This window comes from Choloepus didactylus, chromosome 6 (genome assembly GCF_015220235.1).
Source record: "Choloepus didactylus isolate mChoDid1 chromosome 6, mChoDid1.pri, whole genome shotgun sequence".
In the NCBI taxonomy this organism is placed as follows: domain Eukaryota; kingdom Metazoa; phylum Chordata; class Mammalia; order Pilosa; family Megalonychidae; genus Choloepus; species Choloepus didactylus.
Window position 1 is genome coordinate 117,611,411 of NC_051312.1, and position 12,484 is coordinate 117,623,894.

The 12,484-nt window shown below is 33.2% G+C and overlaps 1 protein-coding gene across 8 annotated transcripts in view; it reads left to right on the top strand.

Moving 5' to 3' along the window:
- Positions 1-12,484, top strand: part of CEP126 (centrosomal protein 126) — a 116,649-nt gene that overhangs the window by 44,827 nt on the left and 59,338 nt on the right. For 7 of the 8 annotated variants that reach the window (XR_005217546.1, XM_037841207.1, XM_037841206.1 and 4 more), the window contains 2 exons: positions 497-695; positions 6,258-8,403. Coding sequence is in view for 7 of the 8 variants with exons in the window: in XM_037841207.1 (XP_037697135.1) it covers positions 497-695; positions 6,258-8,403 (2,345 nt within the window). In the remaining variant the exon portion in view is untranslated. The remainder of the gene's footprint in view (positions 1-496; positions 696-6,257; positions 8,404-12,484) is intronic. The other variant, XM_037841210.1, reaches the window with a different exon arrangement.

Genomic DNA, 12,484 nt, shown 5'->3' on the forward strand with positions numbered 1-12,484 from the left:
GTTTAGCTGGTTGGAAATTCCTGCCTACCCTGACAAGCAATTTTCATAATTTCATTTGCTTGAATATTTAACCAACTCTTTTAGGGTTATAGGAATACCTTCTAGTCATGACATTAACTCTGAACTAAGAATAATGTGGAAAGGAGCTTTCAGATAGGAACACTCTTAAAAAACTGAAGACTGACTCCATATATCTACAGGAATTATGTCTACCCCTATTCCAAATGATAGAGGAATAGGATTTAATCAAGTCCATAAATAATTGGGCATTCCTAGGTGGAGTTCTTCTTTGGCATGATAGTCCCCAAACCATTTTTATTCAATTAACTGCTTTAAATTCCTATTCCGATATATCTATACATTTCTCCAATATCCTTATATATGATTATCTGGACCCACACACACATACACATAATACACAAATGTGTCATTTATATACTTATAGAGAGAAGTTAACTATTTAAATGTAATAAATATTTTTATGTCTGATTCACAGAGCTATAGATTCTGCCTTGTCTTCAGCTTTGTCAAACAATGATCACAAGCATCAGAAAATTCTCTTTTCTAAAATCAATTGGGATAAAGAAATGAAGGAAAACAGCATGGTAAACTTGGCTACTCACAAAGATGCATTCCAGCTAAAACTGCAGGAAACTCAGAAACTCCTAGAAGATCAGCACCTAAACAGTTTGCAAGTATGAAACCATAAATGTGTTATTAATGTTTTAATTTCTACTAATAATTCTGTCCCATTCTTACAGTGTTATCTACTAAAAAAAAATGTAGGTCATTAGCTGAGGGGAGACCAGGAAAGACACTGTGGATGAATCAACACAAAGTTGTCACAGATAATAGAGAAAAACTTTTTCTGTTTTTTCCTTATCTTTCACCCATTTTTCTCTTGGCTTCCTGTATTCTTCTTTTTCCATGTCCTATTCAGAAAAAATATGCTTTGTGAATGTTATTTTCTGATAAAACATGAAAGCTATTTGAAAGTACAATGTAATGTAAGTATCACTGTTGGGGACTAGATTATAAAAGCAACCTGAAAATTGTAATTCAATTTTAGATTTAGATTGTAATACAATATTAGATTTCTTATGGCTATATGGCATAATTAGCAGAGACGGTATTTCTCATCTATCTCTAGTAAGGCATTTTCCCATGAAAGAGTATGAATTTCAACACATTTTCCTACATGTTCAGACACTTTATTTTTCATGAATAATTGTACACATTTTTGAGAAACTTAATAGGCCAGTATCAAGATAAAATTCATAACTGTGATCTAATTCATCCAACAATTAAGCAATTGTGGCAAGGCTAAGAAAGCAAAGCAGAAAGCTTCTGCCGGCCATGATGAAGTACCTTCTTGCCATAAACAACTGTAATTCTGAGCACAATATATGAAACAACTGTTTGTAGACAATAGACAATACAGGATGTGATTTTGAAAAACAAGAAGCAAATGAGGAGAGCTGTATGATCACCTAGGCTTTCTACCTGGAGGTACTTTCTAGACAAGCCTCAAAAAAAAAAAAAAAAAAAATCCACAAATAACCCACTGCCTATCAATAAAGCACTTAACACCCTCTTAAGGAAAATTATCAAATTCTGACACTCAGTAGCATGTGCTCACAGTGTCTAATATTCAGTCAAAACTTCCCAGATGTGAAAAAGCAGGAAAATATGACCTGTAACTAGATGAATAATTATTCAATAAAATCAGACTCAGAAATGACAGAGGTGATGGAATTAACAGGCAAAGGATTTAAAACTGTTTTTATAAATATTTTCAAAGATTTGAAGGAAAAACAAATACAATGAGGAAAGATATAAAAGAACTAAATGGACCTTCCAGATCTGAAGATGTGACATCTGAAATGAAAATTTTATTGGATGGGCCTAACAGTGCAGTTATTGCAGTGGACTTGTAAACATAGCTATAGAAAGTATCCAAAATAAAGCGTGGGGAGAAAAAGACTGGGAAAAAATGAACAGAGCCTTACTGACCTGTGAGACAATATCAGTCTAAAATATATTTAATTAAAATCCCACAGAGGAAGAGGGGGAATATTTGAAGAACTGTGGCTGAAAGTATTCCAAATTTGATGAAAGGTATAAATCCACAGATCCTGGAAGCTCACCAAATCCAAGAAGTATCAGTATGTGTACATGCATACATACACAACACCAAGGCACAGCAAAAGAAAATTAAGCCAGAGGAAATGAAAACACATTACATATAGGGGAACAAAAATGAGATGGACTGCTAATTTCAAACCAGAAGGCAGTGAAACAGCATTTTTAAAGTTCTGAGAGAGAACAACTGCCCACCTAGAACTGTACATCTCATGAAAATATTCTTCCAAAATGAAGGCAAAATAAGATGTTTTCAAACAAGTAATAGCTGAACTAATTTATCACCAGCATCTGTACTACGAGGAGTGCTACAGGAAGTTTTTCAGGCTAAAGGAAAACTCAGATCTACACAAAAGGATGAAGACTGTCAGAAATGATTAATATATGGAAAAATGTAAACAAAATTTTCCCATTTAAAAATTGCTAAAAGTAATTGATTACTTAAATCAATTATAATAAGATGTTTTGTGAGGTATATAACATGTAGAAATAAAATGTATGACAGCAATAACAAAGGAGAGTAAAAAGAAATGAAAATATACAGTTATATACTATATGAGAAGTAATATAATATATAATTTGAAAGTAGATTGTGATTATTTAAATATGTTTATTATAAACCCTAGAGTAATCACTAGAAAATAAAAGAGGTATAGTTAATAAGCCAATAACAAACATAAAATGTAACTAAATAATACTTAATGCAAAAGAAAACAGTAAAAGAGGGAAAAAAGAACAAAGAATAGATGGGACAAATAGGAAACAACATGGTATACTGAAACTGACAAATATCTATATATTAAATGTAAATGGTCTAAATACCTTTGTTTCCTTTTTTCAGTTAAAAATATTGTTAGATTGAATTTAGAAAGCAAGACCCCACAGTATGCTGTCTATATGAAATACACAGTAAGTAAACAGGTTAAAAGTAAAAGGATCAAAAAGGATATATCCTAAAAACACTAATCATAAGACAGCATAAATAATTATATTAATATCAAACAAAATAGATGCCAGAACAAGGAATGTTTCCTGAGTTAAAGAAGGACATTTCCTAATAATAAAAGGACCAGTACATCAAGAAGACATAAAAATCCTAAATGCTGTATGAACCCATTGACAGAGCTTCAAAATGCATGAAACAAAACTGACAGAAGAGAAAGGAGAAATAGACAAATCTACAATTATATAGTTGGAAATTTTCCACATTCTTCCATCAATTAATTGATATGATAAATAAAGATATATCAGACTTATACAACTCTGTCATCCTAATTAACCAAACTGAAATTTATGGAACAGTTCCCCACAACTACAGAATACACATTCTTTTTGAGTGCACAAGATAAATGATATAGTGGGCCAGAAAACAAGAATAAGCAAATTTAAAAGCACTGAAATCTTAGAGTGTGTCCTCTGATGGCAAGAGAATTACATTAAAAATCATTAAAAGATAGATCTTGAAAATGATAAAATATTTGGAAATTAAGTGACAGACTTCTAAAGCCATGGGTGAAAAAAAAAAAAATCACAAGGGAAGTTAGAAAATATATTGAATTGAATTATAAAGAAAACATAAAATAAAAAATTTTTAGTTAGTATGCTTACTAGAAAAAAAATGAAGACTTAGAAAATCAATGATTTAAGCTTCCCACTTTAGGATATTAGAGATGAGCCAATTAAACACAAAACAAGTAGAAGGAACTAATAAAAATTATAAGTGCAAAATATCATGGAGTGGGAAAAGAAAAAAAAGGCCAAATGGTAGGAAAAAAATCAATGAAATCGAAAGCTAGTTCTTGAAAAGATTAATAAAATAGGTAAACATCTAGCTAGACTGATAAGAAAAACAAAAAAAGACACGTTATCAATATAAGGGATAAAAGAGGGAACAGCACTGCTAATCCCACAGATGATGAGAGGAATAGAATGGAAAAAAGTACTCCAGTAAAGTGGACAATTTAATTGAAATAATCAAATTTCTTGAAAGATGCGAACTGCCAAATCTTACTCACTCTAGAAGAAATAGTCCCATATGTATTAAATAACTTGAATTTATAACTTAAAACCTTTTAAAAGAAAACTTAGCATTTAGGAAGAAATAATACAAGCCCTATCAGGAGGGGGATTTCAGACTCAGAGCTGCAATATCACTCTTACTGGAATTTCTAGACTGCCAGCCTGCCTACAAATCTTAGAATTGCCAATCTCCACAATCACGTTAGTTTTGTTTCTCTGGAGAACCTTGACTAATGCACTACCAATACCCACAACATCGTGAATGAATCCAAAAAACATGCTGAGTGAAAGAGGCCATAAATAAGAGTGCATACTATAGAGTTCCATTTAAATGAATTTCTAGAACCAGCAAAACTGATCCATAATGACAGAAAAGCAACTACAAAGAGGTATAAAAGAAAAAGTTTTATATATAGTTTGGTGTGATGGTTATGGGTAAAGAGTTGGTCAAAAACCATTGAACTAGGCAGTTAAAATTGGGTGCTTTTTATTGTATATAAAATATACTTCAATAATATTGGTTTAAAAACTTTTAAAAAGTATGTGAAGTTTAGTGCAGTTTATGTCAGTTAACTTAGAAGCAAAACTTGAAACTGTTCATAATATCTCATGTTTTAGTGGTGGGAAAAATTCCAGAAAAAAATTAGTATAGTTTAATAGAAACAGAAGTTGCTGGACTTCTTTTGAGGTGCTTTGGGAGATGAGGCCTTTATAGAACCTATACAAACAGATATCTTAGAGCCATGGACATCATTACATATATCTAGAAGGCTCTTTTAATGCAGATTTCTACATTTCAAGGGATGCAATCTCAGAGGAAGCCCTCCAGGCCTGATTTCCTTATGAAAACAACTCAGTTTCAAGAATAAGCATTGAAGTAGTGTTGAAGGGTGTGATTAACGGGGTAATTGCTAGTATTATCAAACTCTGATGAGTTATTTTTAAAACTTACTTTGCAAAAATATATCAGTAAACGTTACTATGCAAACTAAAATATTTTTATTCTGTAACTTATTTCCTTGATTTCTTGGTTCACTCTCTGGGCTAGAAAAATAATGCATTTTTGTCTAATACCAGTACATTTAAATTTTCTAGAATTTGTGGTGAATCTTAAAGGATTCTGATTTTCTTTCCTTGGGTCTATTCAACCAACTTTTTGACTAGGTTTACAATTTTAAAGTCTTCTTGAACTTTATTTTTATATATGTGTTACATATTAAATGTGTTCCAAATACGTGTGAGAAATTAAACATTTACTATACTTTGAAGAAATCATGAAATTTTATTAAAGATAGATAAATTCCATGGAAATTTCAGTGAAATAGTAATGAGAATGCCTATGGAATTTATGGAAATTATTACTGTGCTAAATCTCCATTTAAAAGGAGTCATTAAAATCAAGAGTTCTCAACCTTAAATTCATATTAGAATCACTTAGGGTATTTAAAATAATAATAATACCAATACATGGATCCCATCCAAGAAGTGGTAATTCAGTGGCATCCAGATACAGGTATTTTTACAAAGCTCCTTACATGACTCTAATATGCAGCCAGATAGAGAACCTCTACTATAGACTACAGATTAACTTTTAGTTTGAAAAAAAAAAAAAAATGTAACCTCTATCAACAAGAAGTTCTCATTAGGATCCACAGAACTTTTGGGAGTCCCATTCAAGTCCAGTGAAGGTTTCACGGAAAATACAATATGTAAATAACTATTTTCTGAATTTCACTTGCACCTATGAAACCTTTAAGAAGCTCCATATCCTAAATGGAATAGCAATAGAAAAATTATTTTCTAAGCTATAACGATGGCTAAGACAATTGGGTACTTTAGGAGTTGAAATTGAGGCAAGCACACTCTATTATTTGTCTTTTAATTCCCTGTTTTTTCACCCTGAAGACAGCTTTAGGGGTGTAGATTGTTTACATCACATACTGTTTTCCTAAGTCATAAGAGGATACAAGTTTATAGTCATATTTCTCGTATTATATGCAAAAGAGAATTGGGCTCAGTAACAGTGGTGTGTTGAGTCATTAATTTGAGCATTTGAAAATGTCTAAGCTATAAAACAATGTTGTTGTTTTTTCCAGAAATTTTGTGATGAAGTTAATCAGATAACCAATTCCGAAACCCTCTCAAGTATAGACAGTCTTGAGGCTGGAGAGCATGAAGAAATATATTTAACACTTAATAAGGAGCCTTCCACGTTAATCCAGCAGAATTCCACTTCCCTCAAATCAGCAAATCTGCAATCAACTAATCTAAACTGCTTTGAAGAAGATAAACTGTCATTGTCTAAAACTCAACATATAAATAATTGGCTTATAAATTTAAATGAGCCAGATACTCAGACTGTCACACCTTTCTCACATATTTTAAGTAAGCCTGATGTTCTACCTTCATGTGAAGATTTTAATAGTAAAGGACAAAATCCGTCTACTCTGAGTAAAACTGTGGAAATAACCACAAATCCTGCTAATCATTCAGTAGCCTTTGTAAATAGTCCACGCATATTTGTACAAGATAAGAAAAGCAAAAAGACCTCTGAAACCAGCACTGTAAAGACAACTGACACCTTTTCTGAAGCATTTGAAAAGGAGAGACCACTAGTTACTGAAAGCCCAACATTTAAATTCAGCAAAGCCTGGACCACTCAAGATTCTCTATCCCAAGAAATGGAAGTGGCTATATTTTCAGACCAAGAGAAATACTCTGAATTAACTCAAGAAAATAGAACTACTTCAATTACTACTTCACTTGTACCACCTTTAGTTTTGCCTTCTAATACACAATCCACAAGGCCTTTACCAAAGGACAGTATACACATAAAAGAAATCGACCCAGTGCAGTGTTCCAGTAAGTTAGATGAATTGAAACATGTTAAAGATGAAAAGGTAAAATATTTTAATTATAATAAGCAAGAGTTGCCTTTATTTTTAGATGATTTTCAAGCTGTCTGTATACCTCAAAACCCTGATTCAAAAGATAAACAGAAAGTAGCCGAAGTATCAACATCATTATCTAATGTAATTTCTAATTATGACTTAGATGGTCACTACAAGAAAATGGAATACAATATTCTTGAGAGAAATGGTGTGAGGTTTCTTAAAAGTATTTTAAAGAAAGAATCCAAATATGAACATGATTATTTTAAGACACTAATTATAAATCGAGACTTTAAGTTTGGAAATCAAAAAGCAGCAGCTATCAGAGATAGTATTGAATTAACAAAAGAAAAAGGCAAAGGTGTAGAAATTCCAAAGACTATTAAAAAACTGAGGTGGTTTGATGAAACTGGCAATATAGAAAACAATGCTGAAGAAGGTCATTCACTGAAAAACAGAAAAGGAATAACTCAACAATGGTCTCAACAATTCCACATTCAAACTAAAAGTGGTGCTGCCAACAACATAACTCATGTTTCTGCTTGTGCTGTAAATTCTACTGATGGAAAGCCCGAGAGGGATGTTGTCTCTGAAAATGTTGCTGTAGAAGTATTTGAAACAGACCATGTGCCTTTGAATTGTTCTGTGTCTTCGGGTAATAACTTTGCTAAAGAAGCTTGGCTAGGCTCAAAAAAAGAAGAAAGAAAATTTTTTGTAAATAATTATGATTATAAAACTCAGAAAATTAGTCCACAAAGAGGTGGAGCAAAAGTAATTAGAAGAGCAAGATCTGCTAAAGATCATTCAGGCATTATACATAGGAACAGAAGAGGCACCGTCATTCGACCACAGTCTGCAAGCAAAGCCAACACATTTATACAAACTCAAGGTAAACTAATTGTACCTCATCCACCTCCTAAATCTACGTCAAATATTAGGAGTGTTAAAAATATAAAAGTGTCTCAGTGTCAATCAGTAATGCCTGAAAATTCTCAAAACATTGTTAAACATAACTGTTTTGATTCAAAACATGTGCTTCCATTAGAACACAGTTTGAATCAGTGGAATCAAGAAAGTAATCCTCTACTCTCAGATGCTTGTTCTGACTTAATCACTGTGATGCCATCTCTGTCTTCTTATTGTACTTCTGAGTGCCAAACTTTAGCAAAGGTAAATCACTCAAGTAACACTCAAATGGTTGCCCAACAAGATGGGACAGTATATTGCACCCAAAGATGTCCTGTTTATGAAGAAAGTCTTCATTGTATGGCTCTTAAAACTACTGGAGAAGAACCTGTTCCCTTGTGGAAAATAGGGCATAATATTCTGGGTCAAACTGAGAGGGCTGCTGGTAAGAATGACTTTATGTCTTTTTATAGATAAAAGGTACAACTTTAAAAATACATACGAAAGATTTTGTATTGAGGTATGGCAATGTGCATTCTATAGGAATAACTTAAACCTTATAGAAGTAACTTACCTCCCTTAATATTGGGACCTATTCTATCTAGTAGCTGAAGCTTTGAAGAGAATGTCCCAACCTGTGCTCAACTAAAATTAGAAACTTTGCTAACCTCTATTTTTCCATGACTTGTTAGTTTAAAAGAGGGAATAGAAGGAATAGGGTCTGATTCATGTCCCATATTTTCTGGCATTGCCCTACTCTGATAGCCAAAATGTCTCTTAAGGCAAGCACAGTGAAAAACATGACTTAAATTATTCTAAATAGATGAATAAATGTGATTATAATACTTTACTTTTCTTTAAAGTAAATTGAGTTGTTGTCAGCTAATAACAGGTGTGCCTAACCTTTCCACCTCTTTTACAAAAGAGTGGCATCTCTGCTTTTATGTGTTTTGATTTTCATGTGGGGAAAAAGATGCCATTGCTTTAAAATTTTTTGAAAATTAATTCTCTTCAGAATGCTATTGGCTTCGTGACTCTCCTCCTCTGAGGAAACAGAAAAGAAGCCCAATTTTCCCACCAATAGGAATCACTTGCCCTGATAAACTAGAACCTATTGTGAAATCATTGGGATTGGAAAAAGAAATTAAAGGTATAAATAAATTTTAGGAAGACATGAAGAGAGAGTTCAATATTTACTATTCAAAAATCTTCTTCAATTAAACTATGAGCTTTTAAGGAAAAGGGGGGTGGGGCTGCACCCCAACTCTGAGTCTCACTTGTCACACAGATACTCGAAGTTCCAGGGACTGAACAGGTTATACACATAAAGCTCAGCATCTCAGAATTTAGAGATAACCATTACAACTCAGGAATATATGTGACTGCTGTAAGAGCTTATAATCCAGGGAACATTGCAATAAGCGTTCCCCTGATAAGATGTGCTCTAAGATTCAGTTCTCAAAGTTTTTGCAAATTATAGTTAGTCCGTATTAGTGAGGCGTTATAATGTTTGTATTTTTGTTTCTGGCAGATCAGATTTTTTTTTAAATAATGAACGTTACCTTTCTTGAATACCTACTTTGTGCCAGTCATGGTATTAAGTGCTTTACACTTACTCTCTCATTTAAATCTCTCAAAAACCCTGATAAATAAGTATTTTTTTAAAACCCTATTTTGCAAAGAGGAAAACAGAATTGTCCATGGTCCAGAAGTAACAAATAGTAGAATTTGTATTTGAATCCAAATATCTTTGAATCCAAGTCCTATATACTTTTCCTATCAAAACTATATAATAAAAATAGTTGTTAAGCAAATGTCATATCAGACTCTGAGCTGATCAGGAAAAACATTAGGAAGCTTATAGTTTCCTAATAGCCTAAGCATAAAATAAGAACATATTAAAATTATGTTCTCATTCTCTGATAAAAGAATGGAATATAAAAGTTCATCTGGAGAAACCAATATTTCCTGAGATTTAATCAAAAGATGTAGTTCTCTTAGGGGTCTTAGTATAAGCAATAATGGAAAATATAATGAATTTTAACATTTTAAGCCGTTTTTAAAGAGATGTTCAAACTCTTATGTATACGTATAACTATTAATATAGGGAGTAACATAAAATCTAATAATACTAACAATATTAAATATTTAGTATGTTCAGTCATTCAAACTTATTTTCCAAAGAACTCTGATACTGGATTAGTTTATTCAGTGTTCAGTTTTCTGAATAAGTGAATAAGTGCTGAAATTTAGATTTACTTCCTTTTTAATTAAAAGGGGATATGTATTCTTTATGTGCTCAATATGAAAAATAATGTTGCTAATCAAAGAATGCCTTCCATAAATATTTTTTGAACAACACTATGTGCTAGGACATGAAGACAGAGAGTTAAATAAAGCAGACACAAGCCCTGACCTACTGAAATTTATAATCTAGCAAGAAAGACAGACTTTAAGCAAGTAATTACAGGTCTGGAAAGTTTTTTAAAAAAGAATACCAGGCAGAATGAGAACATATAAAAGGGAAATTATTGTAGTCTGGGGTTTTTGGAAAGGGCCTCTCTGAAGAAATTCTTTTTAAGCTGAAACTTGAAAAGTATGTAGTAGACTAGGGGGAGAATGGGGCGGGAGCGGGGGGGGGGGTTAGGAGGGGGTGGCACCTAAGAAACAATATCAATCTGTAATTCCATGAACCTACTGTTTATTTATTTACTCAATAAATATTTATTGAGCACTTATAACACTTCAGGCCCTGTGCTTAGCATTGGATGAGCAAACTAGGTGAAGAGGCTGCCTTCATAGAAATTGTAGTCTAATGGGGAGTAGATAATATAAAACATAATTATGAATTATAAGTTCTATGAAGGAATAGTTCAAAGAACTATTAGCATATAAAATAGATAGCTCTGATTGAGTCTGGGATAAGGAAAACCTTACCTGAAGAAGAGATATCTCTGCTAAGGTCTAAATGAAGAGTTGAAGGACAAAGATAATAAAAAGAAAAATATATATGTTCCAAGAAAAAGAAAGCTCTGAGGCTAGAGGAAGGTAACTACTGTAGCAGGAGTACAAAACAAGGGAAGGGAAGCTAAGGTGGGTAGGGGCCAGAATGTGTAAGCCCTTTTAGAAGGGGCTCTTAACCTAACAAGGGCTGAAGAAAGTGCTTCCTAAAATGAGTCTTGAAGGATTAAGAAGCTGGCTAAGCAAGTCCAAAATCTGTAGGGCCATCAGGAAGCATAGGCTGGAAGTCACTAGGATGGGCTAAAGCTACTATCCACAGATGGGAATTTTCCTTCTCTCAGGGAAGCTACTGCCCTCCTTTTTTTTTTTTTTTTTTTTGGTGCTTCAGCTGTTATTTATTGACATACAGGTAGGCTCTATAGCAACAGGCCTGGAAGTGGCTGCAGTAGTGGGGAAAGTGAAAGGAGGAGTGTTTTCTGCAGCAACAGCTGAGCTTAGTGCAGGAAAACAGAAGTACTGCCCTCCTTTTAAGACCTTTTTAAGTCTAGCCAAGCTGACACCCCAAAAAAGACAGTCAACCAATTTTTTTTTAAAAAGGCAAAATATTTGAACAAGGCTTTCATAAAGGAGGCTAATCCAAATGGTCGATACATTTATGAAAAGGTCTCACCTTAATAGTCAAAGGGCAAATGCACAATAAAACAGTAAGATAACAACTGCACATGTTATCAGAATGGCTAAAATTAAAGATACAATACCAAGTGTTGTTATGTGTGGAGCAGCTGAAAACTCCAACCCAGTATATAGATAAATAGGTAGGTAGGTAGGTAGATAGATAGATAGATAGATAGATAGATAGATAGATAGATAAATATAGATATATAGATATTTTTAAGACAAATTGGAGTCAAGTTGCCATTTACAAGCATTGTATTCAGAACAGCAAGATTGCTGCAGCTTTGAGGCAGGGAAGATTGTGGTCAGTTTTATAAACAGAAAGAAGGAAGCTTGGTAGGTTCTGTTGATTGGAGCAGGGACCTGTTAGTCTTATAGGGGTGGGTTAGGTGTAAGCAGGGCTTTATTAATTGAGCCCAGTATGCTTAACTAGAGGCTTAATTGGTTTTTCAGGATCAACCCTCCCAGTAGGGACTTGTTGAAGATGATGTTTATCACATAATTCTATGCTAGTTCAACTAATTTAACCTTTGTGTTCGTTCTGAGAAAACCCAGGAGGTATTTTTTATTATATTTATTAATTCCCCCTTTTGGTCATTCCCTTGATTATGAGGATTTGACCAAAGATAATAGTCTCTCATTAGTTGCTTCCTGTGTCTTGCAAATTATTCATAATCTGATGGCTCAGTTTCCCAAGGACTTGAGCAGTTATTTTAATATTGTTGTTCTTGACATCTCTGTTGTGTCATTTGTCGGCTTAGCAGCTGCATAGTAACATTTAATTGTCAAGAGACCAGACAATGAATGAGGGGTATTATGAGCATTATGACTAAAAAAGATAACAAGTACTCCTATTAGGATATCTCTGAGCCAAGATCCCTGGAAACCCA